This window comes from Pleurodeles waltl, chromosome 4_1 (genome assembly GCF_031143425.1).
Source record: "Pleurodeles waltl isolate 20211129_DDA chromosome 4_1, aPleWal1.hap1.20221129, whole genome shotgun sequence".
Taxonomy (NCBI): Eukaryota; Metazoa; Chordata; class Amphibia; order Caudata; family Salamandridae; genus Pleurodeles; species Pleurodeles waltl.
The window spans coordinates 399,321,383-399,346,595 of record NC_090442.1 but is presented as its reverse complement, the minus strand read 5'-3'; the positions used below and the strand labels follow the sequence as shown (position 1 = coordinate 399,346,595).

The window sequence follows — 25,213 nt, the reverse complement described above, 5'->3', positions numbered from 1 at the left end:
AAGGTAACTTAATAATTAATTTAATAATTATGTATTTGTAAAAAATACCAATATTATATACAATCTACTTCAAATGTAATTTTTTTTATATATTACATTAATCTACCTATTTAGCATACTGTCATTTTAAATTACCTTTCCCTGAATCATAAAACCCTTTAATGCCATTTAAATTTACCATTCCCTGAACCCTACAGACTTCTTGCTACCCTTTAATGCTACCCTTCACTGCACCCTAAAAAACCCTCACTACCTCTTAACTCTATCCATCCCTGAACCCTAAAAAATCCTTAATACAACTTAATGCTACTCTTTCATGAACCCTAAAAGTCCCCTACTATACCTTGATGCTACCCATCCCTAAACCCTAAAAACTCTCTCTTCATGGAATCCTTCCCTGATCCTAAAATACCATTATTACCCCTTAGTGTCGCCCATCCTTGAACCCAATATAAATCTCCTACTGCCTCTTACAGCTACCCTTCCCTGGAGCCTACAATTCTCATACCATCCTAAAGCTACCCTTCCGTGACCCGTAAGGCCTTAGTACCCCCTAACATTAGCCACCCCTGAAACCTAAATAAATCTCTTACTCCCCATTAATGTTAAGCTTCCCTTAACTCTGAAAAACCTCACTACCCCTAATGCTGCCCATCCCTGAATCCCAATTATCCTAAAAACCTCTTGTTACCACGTAACATTATTATCCCCTGAACCATAAAAACCTTACTAGTCCTTAACACCACCCATCACTGAACTTTAAAAAACCTTACTACCCCTTAACACTACACTTCAGCAAACCCAAAAACCCTTACTAGCCCTTACAGCTACCCATTTCTGTCCCCCAAAAATGCCTTACTACCTGTTACTGCTCCCTTTCTCTTAACTTTACAGCCATTATTATCTCTTAACGCTACCCATCACTGGACCCCAAAGAATCTTTCTTCCCCTTAAAGCTACCCATCCATTAACCCTAAAAAATCATTACTATGCTTTAACACTACCCTTCCCTGAACCCTAAAAACTCTCTAAACCTATAATGCTAGCCATTCCTGAACCCTGGAAACCCTTTTAGTACAGTTTAGCACTACCCTTACATGAACCCTAAAAAACCCTTGCTACTCCAGCCTATATACTAAGACGCCTTTGCTACTCCTTGATATTACCTTTCTTGAACCCTAAAAACTCATTACAAAGCCTTTAAGGCTACTGTACCTCCTGTACCCATTAGGGCTACCCTTCCTTGAGCAACTGTCACACAAGTACTCATCACCAGCAGGCAGGACTATGGTAACACTCTCTATGTTGGAATCTCCTAACAACTCCTACACAGTCTCCAGACCATCCAGAACATCGCTGCAAAACTCATACTCGACCTGCCATGCCGCACCCTCATCATACCGTACATCAAGTAGCTTCACTGGCTCCCCATTCACAAGCGAATCCAAATCAAACTTCTTACACACGCACCTAAAAAGCACTACTCAACACAGGAACGGAATACCTCAATAGCTGTATACACTTTCACAAACCCACCAGACACTTACGCTCTGCCTCACTCTCCCTTGCACACATTTCTCGCACCCACCAAAGCAAAACTGGAGGTTGCTCATTCTCCTACATGTACCCAAGACATGGACCGACCTCCCTCAGCACCTCAAAGCCTCACTTCTTGAGTTCTGCAAGAAGCTAAAAACATAGCTCTTTTTTAAGCACCTTCCGCACCTCACACCTACACACCTGCTGAAGTGTGTGGATACCCTCTTGGATGAGTAGTGCGCTATACACATCAATATAAGGTGACATAACAAAGTTATCCTTCCTGAACTATAAAGATTCTTACTAATCCTTAACACTACTCATCCCTGAACCCTAAAAAACATACTATACCTTAATGCTATCCTTCCTTGACCCCAAAAACACATTTACTATCCATTAATGCTAACTTTCCCTCAGCCTTCAAACTCCATTCCTACATGTTAACATTACCTATCCCTGAACTCTAAAAACCCTTACTGCTCTTTGATGCTACCCTTCCCTGAACCCTAAAAAGTTTTCCCTGCCTTTTAATGCTATCCTTTTGTGAACCCCAGAAACTACTTACTACCCCTTAATGCTACCCTTCTGTGATCCCTAAAAGCCCCTCACTACTCATTAATGTTTCCCTTTCCTGAACCTTTCAAACTCCTTGAAACCCCTTAACTCTTACCCTGGGACTCTGCCTACTGAAAGCAAGGGGAACCTAAGGGTGAATTACTGGGAAGAATTCGAAATCAAACTAAAGATTCCCCCAGTATTTTTTCATTTCTAAGGTGCCCCTCGGGGTCCTAATTGTAATCCCTGTAATGTTTATCGTCACGTTCCTCCCTGCAGTTATCAATGCCTCCTGCATCAGGAACTGTGGGGAGAAGTTAGTGGGTGATTGTTGAAATATCATTTTAAGGCTCCTAGTGGCGTTGAGCAACACAGAAGAACTTACCTCTTTAGAGAGTTAGAAGAATGTTTTTGCGGCATCAGTCAAAACACTCTCAGAACTACATTTCACTGTTTATGTACATTGGCGTTGTGTTGCATTGTCATTTAGGAGAAATGAGCATCGCCCCACTAATGCTGTCATTTACAGAATGTCAGAAGTTTTGCTGGCATACAACAATTTGGCAATAATAATCTCACAACCAGTTACTATGACATTACCACAAATGTAAAGATACATGTGAAAGCATTGTTTCTGTCTCTGTTTCTACAATAATTGGTACAAAATTAGCACTAGCCTTCTTTTTTGTTCGCTGGTACTATTAAGCACAATGACCCTCAAGTTATTTTTTTTCAAAATGACAAAATAGACCAAATATTAGTGCATGACTGTTCTAAATTCATCGTAACAATGACCTCTCTAAGTAAGGTACACTTCACTTTTTAGGTCTGGATAACATATTTTTAGCAGTTGTTTAAAATATGCATAAAGAGGGCTTTGGCTTGGCACCACCCAGGGGAGTATTAATCTCTCACCTCGTGGTATGAGCTGGAGATTGATCATTTCACCTTCAAGGAAGTGCTTCCATTAAAATACACAAGGGAATATTATACATCTGGAAAATAAACACAATTATGCTGTTTGTCACATTCTGTTCTTTTTCTCCTATATGCTTTGTACACAAAAAGCAAAATTTGTGCTACATTATCTGAGCATTGGCGAAGCCAGTAGAACAGGCTTCAATGTGGTAAACAACTTTTGTGCATACAATGCATGCAAACCATATTTATAAATGCAGGGCCGGCTTTAGCGCTGGTGGTGCCCTGTGCGACAGTCTTTTTTAGCACCCTACCCCTCACCTCATGACCACATCTTCAGATTCACTCATTACCACCTGGCAAATGTGCCCCTCATCTCTCCATAGACCCCCTTTCACATACATTCATTTGCTTTAAAGTGCATGTAAAGGCTGGCTTTACTAATCCACTCAACTATCTACATACAATATAGCTCTGTTCTTTGCAGCAGCATATTAACCCTCTGCACTACTTTATGGTGGGTCAAAGCTGCTGCTAGACAAAACTCCCATCTCTCTCCCTAGCACGAACATTAACCACAAGAGGTATCTTGACATTTTAATTGTTTCCTGAAGGCTGGATACACAAGGAACTTTTCAGCAGGTGCTTTTAAATGGCAAGTTTCGTAAATCATTGCTAAATTCAGCGACCCCCAATCCAGGCTAGCACCCGCCCTAAAGCCGACCCTGTATGAATGCATGTGTTTAGATTTTGGGCACACTAAAGACACACCTACTGACTTTGTCGTTGCTTGTTTTATTTTTCGATTATCTACTTCACTGGAACCTTGAGCCCGAGTGGGAATCAGCATCTTATTTTATTCCCTATAATCGTTTTCCCTGTTGTGGATTAATCTGCTTGACTTTTAAGACAATAAATACCTTATTAAACGTGCGTATTCATGAGAACCTTCTTCTTTCGGTGGGACCAAGGCAAACATTTATTTTCTAGAAAGTGATCCTGGTTATCCAAAACAACATTTTAATTACTCTAATTTCCAGAGTAATTCCACTAAGAAACCCTGGGTTAGGATGTGTACTTTAGGTTGACCTACACAGAACTTTGATACTTTACTTGTGCCAACAGGATGATCAGTAATGCAATCCCTCTCTTACAGGCAGTCTATAAAATGAGCATAGCAGCCTCTCTCACGAGGGTTAATCCACTAACACCAGAGGAATGCACCAACAGGATATTTAGCAGACTGGACAAAGACCGAAATGGTATGTATCAGATGCACATCGCTGGAAGTAAAGGTATATGTGGGACTCCCACATTCCGAACACCTGAACCATTTTCATGTAAAAATGTAATTGAAGTTGAGACTGAAAGTTCCGTAAAGCCCTAATAATAAGAAGGAAGCAATGCTTGCACTGTGCCTTCTATGGTGGTGTGCATCATTTACATCACAGGCAACACAACAGGAGTCATTCTATCGCAAGCAGGATATCAGGAGTTGTTACACAGCGGGTACATTTTGCCACATTCACACCAGGAGTCACTACTTCGCAGATAAGTGCTTTGAAGGATATACATATATGCAACTTTTTTATTTCCTCACTATAGCGTCCCTGTAACCTTTGTTTTTTTTCAGTGAATATATATATCTTGTTCAGAATGCTGCGTGGCATCCCTCCCCTTTAGAATGCACTTTAGCCCCAAGAAATTGGGTCCCCACAGCCTACTTAGGTTGTTTTTCACCTTGGCCCTAGGGGATGGGGTCCCCAGGGTCTCTCAGGAGCTTGGGGAGTGGGCCACATGCCCTCCTCCCCAAAATAAAATCAAGTGTCTCCTCCCCTGGCCACCCAGACGGTTTTTATATTTTTATTTAATCACGCATGGAACCCGTGCGAGCTCGTGCATGTTTATTTTTTAAAAAATCTTTGCAGTGGATTTTCATATCCTATCAAATGTGCTGTAAAGATTTTTTTTTTTTTTTTTTAAAGTTTCCATGTGCAAGGTAATAAAAAACTAGCACTTTTTGGAAATTTTATGTTGATTTGTCAAATGGCAACACAAAAAAGGCATATATATATGGATGCAGGGGCATAGCCTGGTCAGTATGATTGTGCAGTTGTGAGTTTAAGATTTCCTAATGACTCTGGGACATTGTGTTAAAATATTATGAGAAGCAGGGTATGAAGGGGGTTTGAGGAAAGCGAGAGGAGTACAGATTGTTATTCGAACTTAAACCGCAATAATCTTCAAACTAATCAAAATGTTTAAGGCCTTCAAAACATAGAGGAGAGAAAGTGTGTGTGTTTTTGTCAGTGTGGGTATGTAAAAATCACAGGTGACATCCAACACACACTACACATTACTGCACTTGTACCCAACTATTTATATATATTGTGGGTAAGTGGATTATAAGAATATGCAGGTAAATACCTACAGCTAGTAATAAGGCCAAAATCATACATAAGGTCAAGTCAACGTATCAATAAATTAACCTTTGCTTAACCCATTGTAGCTTAGCTCACGAGCAGTCAGGCTTAACTTAGGAGACAGGTGTGTAATGCATTTAATATCAGCAGAACACCAAATAAGTAAAACACACAATAAAAATCCAAAACCAATTTATAAACATATCAAATATCTGTATCTTCAAAATACCATCAAAATGAAAAAAATCCAATGTAGGAAACCAGAGATATGAATTGTTAGAGATTTAATGTAAAAATATACTTTCTAGTGCTTAAAAGCAAAAGCGCCAACTGCAGCCATGTGGTCGCTCGCACCTCACTGGGAAAACTTTAAAGTTTGAGGCCGACCCTGATGGAGCTAAAGAGGGATATAGTGAGCAGTAGGCCTCGGTCAAAATTTTACCTTCGGATTTAGGGCCTGATTTACAGTTTAGTGGAGGGGTTACTCAGTCAGAGATGTGACAGATAGCCCGTCTGACATGTTACAAGTTCCATGGGCTATAATTGAGTTGTAATACAGTGGATGGGATATCTGTTACATTTGTGATGGCGTAACCCCTCCCTCAAACTCTAAATCAGACCATTAGTCTTTTTTCATGAGCATTTCATATCGATGTCAAGCGGGTCTCCTCCATAGGCCGGCTTGCGGTTCGATGATGGAGGCTTGGCTCAGCACAATGCGTAAGTCAACTGCTGGAAGTCTCGATTGTGAAAGGCTCTGGAGCTTCAACCGGGGAAAATCAGAAATTCAGACCAGGTCGCGGTTCAATGTCCTCGGCTTGCCTCTTGACAATGGGTCGGTCACCTTACGGAGCTTTTTTCCAAAAGTGCTCCAAACCTCTCCAAACTTCTAGATCTTCTTCCAGAAGGTCCTTTGGTGTCTTGAAGTGTCCACAAACTTGATTCAAGATTCTAGAAGCTCTGAGTTGCTCCTCTGGAGTTGGGACTACAAGTCCCACAATGCACCTGATCATATCCTTAAAAGTCCACTGGACACTGATCAGTTGAGTTCTTCTTGCAGGAGGTGATGCAAGTGACACTTGGTAGCTCCTTTATAGCTGTTGCTTACACGGAGTCCACTTCTGAATACTTTGAACCAAGGCAAAGTCCTCTTTTTGTGAATTATACCTAATTACCATATACATTTTTACACAGAGCACAGGCCCAGGGCCTGGTTAGCACAGCCCAGGGCACACTCAGAGTTCGGCAGATGGCAAGACGCGCCCACCGAACTTCTAACGGGGAGGTTGCCGCCTTACTGGCGACCTCCCCGCCTGCCTCATTACAACTTTCCCGCTGGGCTGACAGGTGGAAACCAAGGTTTCTGCCCATCAGCCCAGTGGGAAAGTGGTGGCAGCATTGTCGCAGGCTCGTAATCAAGCCAGCGGCAATGCTGCCACCCACAGGGGACACCAGCACCCTCATAATGTGCAAAGCAGACAGTGCACATTATGAGGGTGCTGGGCAGGGGGCCCCTGCACTGCCCATGCCATGTTCTCTGCCAGCCTTTTCATGGTGGTGAAACTGCCATGAAAGGGCTGGCGGAGAAACAGGTTGTAATCAGCAAGGCGGTGCTGAGTTCAGCACCACCCTGGCTAATTCAATCCTGCACTACCATCAGCCAGTCAGGAACATTTAATCTGGCAGTCAGACCGCCAAACCAGCGGCTGTCATGACCCCAACCACGAGTCTGGCCAGACTCGTAATGAGGCCCTCAATCAGAAAACACCAGTATCAGGCGGAAATGGGGGCCAAAAGTGAGTTGACCAAAAAACACCTTGTCTATGAAAAGAATAATATATATATTACCAAGTAGTGGTGGCTATAGTCTATATATATTTATCTCTGACAAATCTTTTATTCACTTCTTTCCCTTCCTGGAAAGTTTTGGAGTGATCCGTCAATCGGGGGCTGAGAAAAAAGAGGGGTCCCAAATTACATTTCCCTTTGCATTTACCATAGACATCTTTAAGCAGCACTACCCCAACAACTGCTGAATGGAAATTAAACAAATTTGGCAATTTGGTTTGCAGATTGTGATTTTTTTGATTTGGTGTAAATTCGTTCAGTGGTTTTTGAGATGTTAAGATTCAGAAATATTTGTATATCTTGACAGTTGGGTTCAAGGGATTCTTGCAAGAGTCTCTTGTACCCAATTTAAAAATAATGAAGCATTCTCAGTGACTCAAGAAGCTCCCGCAGGGATAAGACTCCTGAGAGAGCAAGCACTCTGATTGGCTGCCAGCAATTTGAGAAAATCTTTGCTGTCAGGCATTACAGAATTCTGGGACTTAGTCCCTGTTCTGAAGTAAAAATAAAATAATATAAGGGAGCAGAATAAAGATACCCTGCCTCCCTAGGTCCTATGGAGGGACTCAGGGAAATCTCCTGGGGCCAAAATAATAAAAAATCTGCAGTTTTTGCTACAGTCTCATGGGATTACCACGAGATCATGGAAAAAACAAAAAAAAAGATATTGCTGAAATTTTTTAATTAAATATATGGGGAGAGGGTGTGAGTAGGGCCCCCATCCCAAGCCTGTTTTGGACCCCAAGGACTCCATTATCCGGGCCAGGTATATCAATTAAAGGAAGAGGGAGGGTGTGGCCCACTCCCTGAGCCTTGAAAGGCCCTGGGAGAGTTCATCCCCTGGGGCTGATTTCTCAAAAAAGTGAGGGGGCTGCATAGCCCCCTCCTGATCCTCTGAAGGTCCCGGGGGACCCTATTCCCCTGGGACCAATCACTGCAAAAAAGAGGAGAGAAGCTGGGCCAGCTCACTCACTGAATTCTGGGGAGCCCACACCTTAGTTTCCCTGCCCGCAACAGCTTTGCGAAGGGAAACATGTGGTTGCTCCTGTTTGGTAGCAGCATTTTTAAATCTCCTGCCAGGCTGGAGGAAACATGCAAGTCTGCTCCCTGCCAGCGAGAAAGATTTAAACATGCTCCAGGCAGCTGGGAGCAAACTTCTGTTCTGCTGATTTGCCTATACTCCTAGGGGCAGAGAAACAAAACACATAATGCTCCAGCCCAAAGACAGCATGCAAAAAACAGCTGCTCCCTTTTGGGGGGAGCAATGCTGGTTTACGCTCCATTCAGTGAGCTGGCTGGGGACTCAGGTGCCCTTCAGATCCACACAGCGCCCCTCCCAACATGGTGGTTGGTGGGTGTCCTGGATGGGCACTGGACTCACTCACCTATACTCACCTATACATAATTCATGCCCAGGGAGATGGGGTCTCCCGGGCCAAAATAGGCTGGGGGGCCATGCAACCCCATCCCTTTTATAATAACATGCTGCCCCGGGATGGGATCCCCAGGGCCTAATAAGGCTCAAGGAAGGAGGCCATGAAGGCCTTTCCCCTTTTTATATTGTATTTGGCCCTGGGAGATGGGATTCCCTGGGCTTTTTTTGGCTCGTGGAAGGGGGCTGCATGCTCTCCTCCCCTTAGACTTTGGCCCCAGGGAATGGGGTCCCCTGGGCTTTTAAAGGCACAGGGGGGAGGGCAAGTGGCCCCCTACCTCTTTTTTGTAATTTGGCCCCAAGGGATGGGGTCCCTTTGGCCAATTAAGCCTCAGGACGGGGTGCTGCATCCCTCTGGGGCCTCATAAGGCTCTGTAAGAGGGGCCACATGGCCTCCCTCCTCTTTAAAATAGCACACAGACCCAGGGGATGGGTTGCCTGGGCCCTATGAAGGCTCAAGGAATTGGGACATGCGGCACCCCTCTGCTTTTTTAATGGCTTTGGTTGGCTACGGGTGAAGGGATCTCCAGGGCCTGCTAATGCTCAGGGAGAGAGGCCCGCTCCCCTTTTTTGTGCAATTTGGCCCTTGGGGATGGGTATCTGGGGCCTGATGAGGCTTGGGAAAGAAGGGTCGCACCCAACCGGAGCCAGCACTTTGTCTTTGTTCCTGCCTGAAGACAGCAGCTGTTTCTGCCCTGCCTGGAGGAGAATTCCTGCATACGCCCTGGCAGGGAACCACAGTGTCTTTAAATGTGAATTTAAATAACAACCCCTTTTCGTTTTTTTAACTCAGTGCAGGGAACTAAATTCAACAGCCAATCAGAGCCTGACTCCTGTGGAAGCAAGTTGGCCCAATGGACAAACCCCTCCCCCCAGGGCCAATCAGAATGCTCTATTTTTTAAATTGGGTTTGATGGACTCTCTTGAGTCCCTTAAACCAAACCATCCCAATATACAAATATGTTTGATCTTTAATCTCTCTAAAATTACTGAATGGATTTATACCAAATCACAAAAATAACTCTTTCAGGAGCAAGATCTGGGTTTCAACCAAATTTGGTGTAATTCTGTGCTTCTTGAAAATGTCTATGGAAAATGAATGGGGATTTTGCACTTTGGGATCTCACCCCTTTTTTCTCAACCTCCGCTGTACGGATTACCCAAATATTTTCCATGTCAAAACTTAGAAAAAAAGTTTGGTGAAGTTTTCATGTTGATAATTACTGTGCTACTGTTTGGTGAATCGCCACTAACTTTTAAAGCAAGTTCGCTTTTGTGCCTAGTTTGTGCATGGAACGTTTCAGGGTGATCCGTCAAGCAGGGGATGAGAAAAAAAGGGGGTCCCAAAATGCAAAATCCCCATACATTTTCCATAGGCTTCCATTGGCTTCTTTAGGCAGGACTACAGCAATAAACTGCTGAACAGAATTACATCAAATTCGGTGCAAGCTAGATCTTGGTCCACAGATTGTGGAATTTGCGATTTGGTATAAACCGGTGGGATTCAAGCAACAAAATACACAATGGTGACTCAGGGCTGTATTGTTTAGTTAAGGGGATGAGGTGTGACCCCCTCTCACCAGGCCATATTCATCCTCAGGGCAAGATTTATTATTATGTGGAGTGGGTGCCTAGCCCCCCACCCCAGCCATATTCACCCCTGGGGACCCCATCCTGAGCCTCAAGGAGCCCTGGGGAAGCATCCCCCCTCCTCAAGCTTTTAAAAGGCCCTGGGGACACCAACCCCCAATGCTGTCCCCCCTTACCCTGAACCTTTAATGGCCCTGGGACCCCATCCCCCAGGACCAGCTTATTTGCTGTGTCCTGGGGAGCCCATCACTGGGTCACAGCAGTTTCTCTGCCCACAACATCACAGGCAGGGAAACCTGTGCTTGCTCCCACCTGGTGGGCACTTTTTAAAAACTCCAGCCAAACGGGAGCAAACACAAAGTCTGCTCCCAGTAGGTGAGAGATTTAAAAATGCTCCCGGCAGGTGGAAGCAGACTTGTACTCCGTTTGTATGCCCGCACTGATGCGGGCAGGGAAATAGAACAAGATATTACTCCCATCCAGAGGGAGCAGCATAAATAGCAGTGATGTCATAAATCATATCATAGAACATGACATGAGTGATGTAGCATGTGAGGTTGTAAGCAGTGCATGGTGGGGGCACAAGTTATAGTTAGTTCTGCTACCTATAACTGGTAAATTCCTGTGTATTTTTTTGTTTTGTTCAACACAATGTTGTCACTGACATATGTTCACCCAACTAGAAAGTCACTTTTTCTTAGTTATTTCAGGCTAAGGCTTTTTTTAAAACAAAAATAGATCTTTCTTTCACGCCTAACAATAGCATTACATTAACCTTTGTTTTATTCAGTGAATTTCTAAGAGTATTTTTTAAACAAAAACAGATCTTTTTATCACACTTAACTATAATGTTACTGTAGCCTTTCTTTTATTCATTAAATTTCCAACTATATATAGTTATATATATATTCCATTCAAACTCCGAGGAAGAGTTGGTGGTGGGGTTCACAAGCACCTGCTAACATCACAGACGAGGCATACCAGGAATTGTTTTGAATTTAATTTGTTTTTGCTGGGAGACCAAGAAACAGACATGTTTCAACCAACTTGCAGTCACATAGTTCCAAAAATGAAAATCACCCTGTGTAAACAACAACTGGAAAGTAATGATGGAGACATGCATCCATTCCCATTAACCCAAACATGCACAAAATATAAACAATAGGCAGCAAAATATATGTTGATGAACAACTGCATTAATGTCTTTGCACTTTGGTCAGTTCATTTTTCATGATGTCAGCTGGCTACGGGCATGACATGAATATGTCACGTCAGATCCTTATACATTAAGCCAGTTGTAATTGTGTGGGTAAATTAATCACAGTTTAGAATTAGTGAAATATATATTTCACCCATTTGACCCATGGATGAGAACTGAACAAAATTCATCACAATCTAATTACTAATTAATTGAGTCAAAGGTGATTTAATAGTTAAATCAAGTAGTTCACTAAGCATCACTAATAAAGTGTACTCTCAGGTGAATTAATAATGTCAAATAATTGATTCCTACATTGATACAAAATAATGGGCCACCCTGTTTGTGACAGCATTCCATGCAAAAGCAATGCAATTAAATTTCCAATCACAGCATCCAATGATTCATATTTTATAAGTTATCTGAAAGTCAATTTGATGTTTGAAACGGTAAAAAACAGAGACAAAATAGAAAATAAAGACTGTAAATTGTGATTAAAAACATTTATACAGAAAGTCTAAAGGGACCAAACAATGTCCAACAGTCAAGTTAGAGGTGTACATGTCAAGTTAAAGGTGTACATGTAATTCCTCATCATTGAAATGGATTTATACAGGATCTTATCTCTAGATACAGTTTCTACTCTGGTCATGGCATGTTTCAATAATTTCACAGAATTCCCTCTATCATATAATCTGTATGCCATTCCATCTTGTGGTTGTATCTGAAATCTCAAAGCCGCAGCTCTCATTGCTCTCAAATATTCACTGTATGGAATGCTCAATTTGAAATTTGAAGGTGGTTGCTATTTGCATGCAAAATAGAGTTGCCTGCACTAGATTTACAGAATAGTGTTCTTTCTATTTGTACAAGAGTTATTTTCAATCTTAAATCCAATAGCTCCAGTGGAGTTTTTATGTAATTGAGTGTAAGGGAGATGTTTAAAGTAGTTTGGTTTGATGCCTGATGGATTGCTTTTAAATCATCTTGTAAGCCTTCCCACATGAGAAATAAATCATCTAAGTAACACAATCATAATGCTACATCGTTTGGTGTATTTAACCGTTGGTTCCATCAAGACTGCTTGCTCCTCCCACCAGCCCATTAAAAAGTTTGCATAGCTGGGGGCAAAGCAGGTGTCCATTGCTCTGCCTTGAATTTGTATATACTGTTGATTTTTAAACAAAAAACTTATTCTCATTTGAACATAATTGAGTCATTCCCAAAAGCATCATGCTATGTTCTAATAGATTGACTCCTCATGCTCTGAGATAATGTATGCATGCCCTAATGTTATCTAAGTGTCTGATGCTGGTATAAAGGTTTGCTATATCCACAGTAGCTAAAACTAAATCCTTTTCCCAGTTGATGTAATTAGTTTTGGTTACAAAATCTTTAGGCCCATATTTATACTTTTTTAGCGCTGCTTGTATTTTGTACGTTTGCGCCGATTTTGCGTCACAAAACAACGCAAATGCAGCGCTAAAAAAGTATAAATATGGGCCTCAGTGTCTCTAATGTAGCATGACAGTTGCTGAGCATATGGGAAGAGGAAAAAATCTAGCTAGATAGAGGAATGCAATATAAAGCTATGGTTAGAGGTAATTAAAGGTCTACCAAGTAGATTCTGTGGATTATTAGGTATTGTGGGCAATAAATACACCATTGGAATGATAGGTGAACTATTCTTTAAATACATGAATTTTTCCCATTCTACAGTGCCTTGTTCTATCCGGCCTGTGAGCATGTCAATAAATCTGTCCTGTAAGTCTAAGTAATATTGTTTGTTTATCTTTACACAGCAGGCATTATTGCTAAGCTGCCTTAGTGCTTCTTAAACATAATTAGTTCTACAGAAAATAATTACACTCCCACCCTTAGCTGATGGTTTCATGACTTCAGACCTTTCATCCTGTAAAGATAACGGCTGTTTTCTTCCAATGTAAGATTATGTTCGAAACAGAGTTTGGCCTCACATGATTTTAAAAGATCTTTGTTAACTAGCTCACAGAACAAATATAGGTTGTCTTTCAGCATGTGTGGTATGAATCTTGATTTAGGCGTCACATTGGTGCACGGTGAATTATCTGTACTCAACCCCAACTATCTAATCTCAGTCAGTATCATTGTATTATTGAATGGGCCATGAATATTAAAAGAATCATTAGTGTGTTCCAAATCACAGAGTGTATTCAATAGTTCAATGTCAGAAATCGAAAGATTAGATCTTACATTGCCAATAGATCGCAGCACATTCATTTGAACTTGTTTTCCTTCCTTGCATAGTACTTACATAGTTTTAATTTCTTTGCAAATCTATACACATAAACCCAGCTAGCAAGATAGTGAAATGGTGTGGTGGGATAAAAGGATAATCTTAGGCTCAATAGTCTGTTGTCAGTTTCAGTTAATCTACAATCAAATAGAAATCGGTTTATCACAGGTCTCCATTATAGTGCCTTCTGTTTCAGCTTCTTTGTTGCCACTGGACCTTTGTTGCTTTTTTGTCCTGCTATTACAGTTGTTTTTTTCCTCTCATTGGTTTCCGCTAAGTTTTCTCCATTCTTTAGTATTGTCACTTCCTCTGTTGTTGGTGGATTATCAACAGAGTCTGTGTCAAAGATCATGACAGAACCAATATCATTTGTTTTTGGTACAAGTGCTTGTTGATTCCTTGCTTTGACAATATCTGTATGTGCTATGTCACACCTTCTTGTGAAGATTAGGATCCTCCCAGATTCGTAGTCGATTTTGTTGAACTGAAATGTACATTGTTTCCTTCATGTGATTTCTTGTTTGTAACGCTTTAGCTGTTCCTCCATAGCATCAATAAAATTCTCAATCATACTTTGACCGGTTTCCAGAGCTAGGTCTTTTGAAAATGTTTTGAGTTTATTTAATTATTTCTTCATGATATTGCCACACATGTTTTATTAAAAGGGTTATCATTCCTTTGGAGCATTATGCTTAATTATATGCCCATTCCTCCAACAGTCGTGAATTTGGATTTGAAAGTGTGGGAATAGTGAAAATCCTCACTCCTCTGGGGATATGTCTAATATCAAAATATCTCTGGAGTGAATTCCCCTCTCATTATCTGCTCACTTCTGTTTTGCAGAATCTCTCAAGCTGATATAACTTTTGTTAGAAATTAATAGAGGGTGGGCTTACTGCGTCCTGTTCAGTCACGGTAACTTGTTCATCAAACAACAAGGCTGCTGTTTTGTTTCGTCCTTTTCAGAAATCACCCCCTGTTGCCATCATGACTTCAATTCCCAGCAAGCAATTCTGTGCTGAATTAGCCTGAAATGGGCCTTAGGTCACAGATTTTACAACTGTGCTGTGTGCAGGTCCTCAAAATCTGCTGCCACAGTAGAATCATCCAATGCCATTTTGCCATTTTGGCCATGCTCAACCATCTCCTCAGCTTTCACATTGCACTTTGATTGGGCTGGCAGGAACCAATTCAGATATTGTTTCCATCCAAACTTCAAGAACGTTTTGGCTCTCTGCTTTAGGACCAAGGCTCAATGGTGGGGTTTTCAGGCACCCCGTAACATGTAGAAGAAAATGACTGTGGATACGATCACTAATGTGGAACACCTGGAACTGACTTGAATTTAATTTATTTTGGCCAGGGAGACCAAGAAACCAAGGCATTTTGACCAACCTTGTTCACATAGTTCCCAGAATACATGAAATTATAAACAAAAACTAGAAAGTGATGATGAACACATGCGTCCATTCCCATTCCCTAATGATAGGTGGCAAAATACATGTTGATAAAAAATTGCATATATGCTTTTGCATATCGGTGTGTTCAGTTTGCATGGTGTCAGGTGGGTATGGGCTTGACATGAATGCGTCACTTTTCAGATTCTTGTACATTAAGCCAGTTGTAATTTATGGTAGAATTAATAACAGTGTAGTACTAATGTAAAATATACTATAACCAATTGACCCAGAGAGGAGACTCAAACCCAATTCATCACAGTCAAATACTAATACATTGAGTCCAAGTTAATTAAATAGTTAAATCAATAACTGAGTAGTTTGCTTATCACTTGTGTTGCAATCAGATGTCCTAAGCATCAGTGTAAAAGTGTTCCTCAAGTGAACCTTTATTCTTGGATACCTGATTGAGTATTGTCAAGTTACAGGTAGTGTATGAGACAAGCAACACATTACAATATATAAATAATTACAACAGAGATAATCAATTCAAATAATTGATTTATACTGTTATACCTGGTGTCCTTGGTGTGGTCTTCCCTGTATTTTTTTTATCTCTGCTTCCCATGTTTTGACTGTGGGCTGGACTGTGTTTTTGCTGTTTTTGGTACTCTGGGCACTTTACCACTGCTGACCAGAGCTAAAGTGCAAGTGCTCCTGTGCAAAATGTATGTGTAATTGGCTTCTCCATGATTGGCACATTTGAGTTACTAGTAGGTTCCTAGTAAAATGCACTAGAGGTGCCCAGGGCCAGTAAATCAAATGCTACTAGTCAGCCTGCAGCACTGGTTGCCCACAGTAGTAGCCCTGTAAACATGGCTCAGACCTGCCAATGCAGTGTGTGTGTGTGTGTGCAGTTTTAAACTGTCACTTCGACTTGGAAAGTGTACCCACTTGCCAGGCTTATCCCTTCCTTTTTTATGCATGTAAGGCACCCCTAAGGTAGGTCCTAGGTAGCCCTATGGGCAGGGTGCAGTGTATGTTAAAGGTGGGGCATTTACTGATGTGTTTAGCATGTCTTATCAGTGAAATACTGCTAAATTTGTTTTTCACTGTTGCAAGGCCTATCTCTCTCAAAGGGTAACATGGGGAATGCCTTTAAATATCCTTAAAGTGCAGTTTCCCTTTGACAGCAGATGGAAATGTGGAGTTTGGTGTCTCTGAACTCACATTTTAAAAATACATCTGTTAGTGAAGTTGGTTTTTAGATTGTTAGTTTGAAAATGTCACTTTTAGCAAGTAGGCATTTTCTTGTTTTAACTATTCAGTGACTCTGCCTGTTTGTGGATTCCCTGTCTTGGTAAGACTGACAGATGGGCTGTTTGTGAATCTTCCCTAGACAGTGACACAAAGGGAGCTGAGGTATAGCCTGCATATCCTGATGAGCCATCAGAGCTGGAGTGGAGGGAAGAGTTGTCACTTAAACCTGATTGGGCTGTGTCTGCCCTCTCACAATGCAGTCTCCAACCTCCTGGTGTGTGTCTGGGGCCTAGCCTGGGCACGGCAAGATCCTGTAAACAACAGGGAGTCCCCTTTGAAGTTTGCCTACTTCAAAGGCAGAAAGGGGTGTAAGTGTTGGACCCAAAACCCGAGACTTTAGATCACCTCTGGAATGAAGAGGAACCTCAGCCAAGGAGAAGAGCTGAAGAATTGAGGAGAAGTGCTGCCACTGTCTGTGCTTTGTTGGGCTATCCTGCAGTTGCTGCTTCTGCCTGTGAAAGGGGACAAAGACTGGACTTTGTTGTGCATTCCTGCTTGAAGAAGAATCTCCCAGGGCTTGAACTGAGTCTGCCTCCTGTTTTGAAGTTTCAGGGCCATAAAAGACTTCCTCTGCCAGCACCTGGACTCCCTGCTGAGACTCCTGCCCTGCCAAGTGGTGCGCTATCCAGTCCCTGGGCCCTTGAAAGGTGAAGTTCGCAGAACAAGAGCTGAAATCCACACATAGAATGCTGTGCAGGGAAAATTTGTACGCACCATCTGTAACGCAGCTGCTAAATGATACGCCACCCACTTCACGGCTAAAATCGATGCTCCACCTGCATCGCGGCTGGGAGATATATGCATCGAGTCTGGAGAAACGACGCAACACTTGCTTGCGGCTGCTAATAACGATGCAAACCCCAGGCAGCGCAGTTTTCTAACATCATGCGACCGGATTTCTCACGCATTGTCCCTGGGCGTCAAAGTCATAGTGAAGCAACGCAGATCCGAGGTGCCCTGTTCAGAAATCGGTGCATCACTTTCTTGCGAGGAGCAAAACTAAGCATCGCCAACCCGACTGGAGAAGGAAACTATGCACGGCCTCACTTGAGAGTAAGGATTTGACGAATCACTGACTTTTCCAACGCATGCTCACCCATGCGGCTTTATTTTTAACGCAAACCAAGTACTTTGTGTAAAATCAGCATTTCATTGTTTTCTACTCATTCTTTTACAAATTCATATCTTGACTTGTGTATGTTGGATTTTTGTTGTTTTAGTTTTGGTTGATTTAGATAAAAATTTCCTATTTTTCTAAACTGGCGTGGTGTCCATTTCATAGTGTTTTCACTGTATTACTGTGTGTGTTGGTACCAATGCTCTACACATTGCTTCTGAGATAAGCCTGACTGCTTGTGCCAAGCTACCAAGGGACTAAGCAGGGGTTATCTAAGTGTGTTTCTCGATTGCCCTGACTTGAGTGAGGGTCCCTGTTTGGACAGAGTGCAAACTAACTGCCAACTAGAGACTCAGGGGGTTATTCCAACTTTGGAGGAGGTGGTAATCCATCCCAAATGTGACGGATTTACCACCAGCCGTATTACGAGTTCCATAGGATATAATGGACTCGTAATACGGCTGGTGGTATATCCGTCACTTTACCGTCACTTTTGGGACGGATTACCACTTCCTCCAAAGTTGGAATAACCCCCTCAATTTCTAACATCTACATTCTTGGGAAATAAAGTGCCACTGTGTGTGACACAGCATTCCTTGCAAAGGCAATGTCTGACTTCAAAATTCTCAGTCAGGTATCCATGAATCAATGGGGCCAGTAGAGACTCCATACTATTCCCATTATACGTCCTGGGTGCAAGAATGTACTTGGAAATGGGCTATTGCAGTTGGGTGGTAGATCCTTATGGATCCTGGGCAGGCTCAATCTTTTTTGCCAGTGCTCCATGCAGATCACAGTCAACTTCTCTTTGTGCTTGTTCTTCAATTCAGTGCAGCTCCTCTCCTCTCTCGGCAGTCCTGTGACTCAACTTCTTCCAGGCATGGAATTTCAAAGAGGCCTTCTATGTCAGCCCCATATTAGCTGGTGCTGTAGAATGCCAATACCTCTTCCAAAACTAGTCAAACTAGCAGAAAGGGAGGAAACTGCTGGTGAGTGCCTTCATATTCAAAGTCCTCTGCCAACCATTCAAGCAGGCAACCTTTGTGGAATTTTCCAAAGCCACTTTCATTGAAGGGAAGGACACTGACAAATGGTCAACTGGATGTGTGTTGGAAATGTACGTTATCTCAGGTAACTAAACCAGTCATTGAGAGGTCATGTTGAAGGAAAATATCTGAAACATGTGGAATGCATCCCAAAACATACATTAGTGAAACCACTATGACATTTCCAGAGCACAGGCCACATGGGCTGTTCCAATAGCCATGTCCCAGATGCAGGGAATCTCCATCTTATACTAGCTGACCGGACACCCAAGCACACACTGTACCCATACATAACATACAAAAACACAGGACACGCACATACTTGAGTGGGAGGAGAGTAAAGGATACAATTATGGAAAAGTGGAGTCTTGGAGAACTGAAAGGATGTCATGGAGAGAGGAGCAGAACCTCAATGAGAGAACACGTAAAATGACTGTGTTCCTGCCTGTGAAATCAGCCAGTTCATCAAGGTTTTGGGTTAGCGCACAAATCAGTGTGTGTGTCCTCTCACTAAATAGACTACTTTTGGTGCTTGTAACCCGAATCCTTTAGATGACCCTGTGTTTAATTAAATTAACCTAATATAAATAAAAGTGAAAATCACCAGTGCAGAAAAAGGAACAGAAGTGATATAACTATCAGAAATTGGGGCGGAAACCCCACTCAACCAATTCTTGTCAGGGTGAACTACAAAAGTCACTAAAATACCCTGTGTTTAACCCTCTAGTAGCTTGGCACAAAGTTGTCAGGCTTAACTTGAAGGAAATGTGTAAAGTATTTATGCAGCACGCAATCAGTAATAAAGTGGCAACAAAAATCAAGAAATGTACTAAACAAATTACAAAATAGAGCACATTTGAATAAATAAAATGATGCCAGAACAAACGAAATCCAATACACAGAACCGGAAATATTCATTTTTAAATTTTTTGATAAAAGTAGCACCAAGAAGCAGAAAGCACCATTCACAGTTATCAGGTCATGCTAGACCAGGGTAAAGTCACAGGTTCAGGCTGACAGCAGTAGAGTGAGGGCCAGATACAGGGGCTAGGTTATTCCCACTGAGCAATTACCTTTGCAAGTTTGGTGCAAAGAGTGCTGTTCACATTGGAGCAGGCCACAAGCAGGAGGCGGTCGGCACAAGAGCATCGTGGACGGTTGCTGCTGTCACGTGAAAAAAATGGTTCTGGTCAGTTCTTCCCCGGGTCCTGGCTCCAAATTGTCAAGCCTGATAAAGGCAAGGGCATTCATTACCTTTTTCATGTTCCTTTGTGTGTGCTGCATGCAGGTCCCTTTGAAATGTGATCTGGACAGGGGACCGCTCAACCCCAAACCATCCTGTCAAAAAGACCCTCTTCCCTCACGCCTGGACTCCCTTTGTCTCACTGTGTGTAGGCAATACACAACCCCTAACAGCAGAGCCTTTCACAGTCATGGGACCCAGGCCACTGCGAAAAAGGAACAATTAGATTGAGCAAGAAAATGCTTCTAAAAGTGCTATTTTCAAAATTGTAACTAAAAATCTAGCTTCACTATTAAAGAGGATTTTAAATTAATACAATTAATTTGAGCGTAAACAACATATCTCTATCCATTCCCAATCTAAAGTTAACATTTATTAAATGTAATAAGATAACCAAGTGTTAGCCTATGGGAGAGACAGTGACAATGACTTTAGGAAACACACATGTCCTGCTTTTTATATGCCATGCTCACTGCCCGTTGAACTTTTAGGGTCTACCTTAGTGGTGACTTGTAAGTACTGAAAAGAAAGTTTAGGCCTGGCAGAAAGTTTATTTTGCTAAGTCAAAATGGCAGTTTAAAACTGCAATACAGTCTGCAGTGGCAGGCTTGAGGCATGTTTTACAGTGCTACTTTAGTGGGTGGCACAATGAGTGCTGTTTCATGCTAGTAGTATTTAATTTCCAGGCCCTGAGTACAAGTAGCACCATTTACTAGGGACTTTCAAGTAAATTATTTGTACCAATTTGATGTAGGCCAAGTTCACCATTTTTTAAGAAGAGAGCACAGGCACTTCAGCAGCTGTTAGTAGGGGTAAAGTACACTGATTCCTAATGCCAACACAAAAGAGTTCAGCAAAAATCATTGCATGAAGACAAAATGTTTGGGGGAATACTAAGCCAAGGATGTTAGGTCTAACAATAACAGAGATTAGAAGATACCAAATTTGTATACAGATCAGTTAATCCATACTTTTTTTGCTTTCTCTCATCCTCTCCCATTCTGCTTTTTTCCTTACCACCCACAGCCTTTCCCTCATTCTGCTCTTCCTCTCTCTCTCTCTTTCTCTCAAACTCTTTTCCTCTCCTTCATCTACTATTTCACTTTCTCTGTTAAGTTCTTTCCCATTAAGTTTCAAGTTTACATGTTCAGTTTCTCCCTGCCACCATGGTAAAGGGCACACATCACCTTGGCAGCACAGCCATAGGGGTCCAGTCAGGCATACCTCTTCCATCTTATTCTTTCCTCCGTTCTTCTCTCTTGGTCCAGCTCTTCCTCAGTCAACGTCCTCCCCATCTTGAATATGTTACATTTACAGCTAACCCACCCAAATCTTCTGTGCCTGGTCACATTCTCCATCTTCTACCTTCTTTAAGCACACCTCCATCTGTTGAAACATTCTTCATTTCCATTTGCCTCCTATTTCCTTCTCCTTGCACTGTGCGTTACACCTTTCTTCATCACTTGTTTCCAAAATTGCAGGATATGTCTGTTGTACTAATAGTTATCATACATATAGTGATTTGTATTTAAGGGATAAAGTACCCCCTTAAGTACATCATATGGACTTTGTAACTGAGGATTTCTGTAGCCATAAAGAAGAATGAGGTTGAACGCTGAGTTCCTTCATAAGGTCATGGAACTCTAGAGTGGCTTACAGTGTCCTTTTACTATACAGCAGAAAGTGTACATTCCATATAATACAAGGCCTCATCATCACTCTTCACTCAAATGCTTCATTTCTAGATTCTTCTTACGAAAAAGATAGTACGGTTGAGGAACAAAAGTGGGCTCTGTAGTGCAAAATTAAACATACCAAAAAATTTGTTGAATGTAAATAAAATAAAAAGCTGCAGTACTAACATAAAGGGAGATTCTTTGTTTCCTGTAATGAACTATAAGAAACAATTAAACATGTTGCCATAAAGCTCTCCTTGCTGCTGGTCACTCTTCATTTTAGAAAAGCCAGTTCTCGTTTTTCAATGTTTAACCTTCTCCGTGGCATGCTTTTCACATTCACAGCTATTCTTGCAGCACTCGACTATGATAAGGAATTGGATACTATTTTTTATACTGGGTTTGGATTCTTCAGTGTAATATATAATATGTAATATAACTAAACAACGTTCTTTAATTGTAGACATAACTTGAATACCTCATTCTTTCTACGTATACGTGGATCATCGTTTTATACATGTAAGTAAAATCGTATTGTTCTTGTATTCTGAAAAGGTCTATGGTGAATGCTGTACAAGAGATAGTAGTTAACAGTATAAAAAAGACAGCACTTATTATTTTAGTGGCTACACAATACACTATATGCAGGCAGTCTTTGAATCTTTAGTGATATGGTTTCCAGACCTGGCCAAAGAGGCCACCTCTGTGCAGCCCAGCATTTTCTTTGTAATCCTCAGTGCTGTGTTAGTTTTCTTTAGTGTGAGGTGTCAGCAATAATATCACTGGCAGTGACACATTTAGTAGACCTGTCAGAAAAATAGCTATCTTACATTCTAGCCTTGATAATTTGTTGGTGTTTTCAAAAGGACTTACCTTATAGTGTGGTGCTTAGAGACATCATAAGCAATATGGCCTGTCAAAGTAACAGCCAAAACTACATAGCTCAGGGCTTCCTGTATAAGTCTATCTACTTACTCGAACGAGATTGTAAACCGCTCCTACTCGATGTACTTGCTGTTCTTCTGAATCCTACAGGTGGACAAGTCATAGATGAACGCTTCCCCTAGAGTTCTTGGCCTACTCCCCAACACTGCATCAGATCCCACAGCAGAAATAATGTTACCTAAGCTCAGTCTCCCACGACGCGCACAAGCACATCTCCTTCTGTTCCTCCCATACCACCATCGTTCCTCTTCTCCTTCGCACACTAAGCTTTCCATATCTCTTTCTTGCTCACAGCACAGGGTAACTGCCTACTGTCCAGCTACATGAACAACCTTACCACGTTCTTGCCGCCTGCAGCGCAAATCCCCTTCATGTCCTCCCTGGCACTTATCTGTCCCCATTCCCCAAGTTGTCTACGTTACTGAAAAATTATTGTCAACGTCCTTTAAAACGGTTTCAAAAGATACAGAAATGGATAATGACTCAATGTCGCTAAAACCGAGATTTCCCTCCGTGGTCGAGAGAAACCAGAGACTTTATAACCATCTGACTCACAACTGTCAGTCCCATCCTGCAGCCCCTCTAAATGTATCAGAAGTGCAAGTCATCTTTGACAATTTCTTCACTGCCCAGGCCAATGTTGTGGTCAAAGGTGTCTTCTTCCGCCTCCCTCGCCCATATGTGATTCCACTGCTGCAAATTTAAGTGCAATTATTTCCGCAATACAGCTGTTGCCCTTTCACGTATTGACTATTGTAATGGTGTCTACATCGGTCATGCATCCAAAACTTGGGAAGAGTTCAAAGTTATGCTGCTAGCCTCACATTCTACATTAATGCACCCAGAAGTATAAAATCGCTTCAAAGGCTGCACTTCAAGCAAAGGATAGACATGCCAAGTGATTAGTTAATATCGCCCTGCACAGCTCACTACCAGTCCATTTTACTAAACATTTCAATCAGAACTAAACATGGTCTGTCCACCACCGTGCCATATCTGAAACAGTTTGGCAGATGAACACTGTACCGAGAAGGCTCCGCCCTCTGGCTGTCTTTCCCATCTCATCTCTGCCAGGAAACCGATTTCCTATCATTCCACACACACCTGAAAACCCACCCATTCAATTCACTCATCAAACGAGTTTCTTATGCTGCATTCCTATATTGCCACATTCTTTAGCTTCCACTGGTCTCATAAGTGCCTCACAAAAGCAAAAAATAAAATATAATATAAAAAGTCAACAACAGATTCATTTTGGAAAATTACATTACCCAATTCAAAACACTTGAAAACAATTTGTTGATTTTGTAAAAACGTATTACAGAGATTAGAGTTGTTCTTTCACTTTTTCCTGCTATTGATTCTAATTCCTTTGAAAAGTATCTAATGAGCATGGTCTGGATCTGTATATGAATGTCAGTCTGGTCACTGGCACCAGAGGGCAGTTCTCAACAGGAATAGCCGATGTGCATTCCCTACTGGTGTCTGTTGATATTCCATGCATTAGTATCTGATGCAGTGGCGTAACACTAGACCCTGCACCCAGGAGCGGCTCGCTGCAAGCAGAAGGGGCGGGGCGGTGCACGAGGGAGAGAGCGGGGGGGGAATTAAAATACAATTTTGAATAATTGAAAAAAAACGCTTACCTTAAAGCTGTGCACTGCTCTGCTCCTCCGTCTCGTCGCTGCAGGCACAGGCTCCCAGCCTGCCCTTTAGCCAATCCTGACACTGCTCAAAGCAGCATCAGGATTGGCTGGGAGCGCCCAGCCAGGGTGCTCCCAGGCAGGCTGGGAGCCTGTGCAGTCTCTCTCCTCCCAACAACTGTGTTGCTGGGCTGGAGAGAGCCTACTGCGCATGTGTGTTTGGCTGGCCCGAGACGGCCGGCCAAACAGATATGCACAGTGAGGGGGAGTGCATAGCACTCCCCTTCACTGCTCATCACCCCCGTGGCCCCGCCTCTTTAAAAGAAAAGAATAATAAACAAAGTTTATTGTTTTTTTCTTTTAAAGGTTTTGCAGCTGCTGCTGCTGCTGGAGGGGGGCGATGCTCCTCCGCCCTAATGGAGGAGCTGCACCTGCCTGCAATCCCCATGGTGCAGGGGGCCCATCAGCTCCAGGGGACTCCCACCGCCACTGTGCACGGGCAGCGGGCCACTGGTCTACCACGACTACCACGACCACAAGCCCACGCGCCATCAACCACCTCAACCACCTCAAGTGCATCCTGATCAACGCTCGTTCCGTCCACAAGCACGCCGTTGAACTTTGGGACCTCCTGGACTCCACAGCCCCGGACGTCGCCTTCATCACGGAGACATGGATGAACGCCTCCTCTGCTCCAGACATCGCTACCGCCATCCCCGAAGGCTACAAGATCTCCAGAAAAGACCGCACCAACCAAGTAGGAGGAGGTGTCGCCATCATCTTCAAAGACTCCATCAGCGTCACCACCTCCACCGAAGACCCCCCCCTCGCCGCTGAACACCTGCATTTTCAGATTCGCACCGACCCAAGGACCACCCTCAGAGGATCCCTCGTCTACCGTCCTCCCGGACCTCGCGCCTCTTTCAGCGACGCCATCGCCGACTTCATCTCCCCGCACGCCCTCGCCTCACCGGACTACATCCTCCTAGGCGACCTCAACTTCCATCTGGAACAAAACAACGACCCCAACACCACCACCCTGCTCGAC

The 25,213-nt window shown here is 42.6% G+C and overlaps 1 protein-coding gene across 1 annotated transcript in view; it reads left to right on the top strand.

The window, feature by feature from the left end:
- Positions 1-25,213, top strand: part of LOC138287793 (guanylyl cyclase inhibitory protein-like) — a 203,257-nt gene that overhangs the window by 162,855 nt on the left and 15,189 nt on the right. Inside the window, exon 4 of the mRNA XM_069228625.1 lies at positions 4,169-4,274. Within this exon, the coding sequence (XP_069084726.1) occupies positions 4,169-4,274 (106 nt within the window). The remainder of the gene's footprint in view (positions 1-4,168; positions 4,275-25,213) is intronic.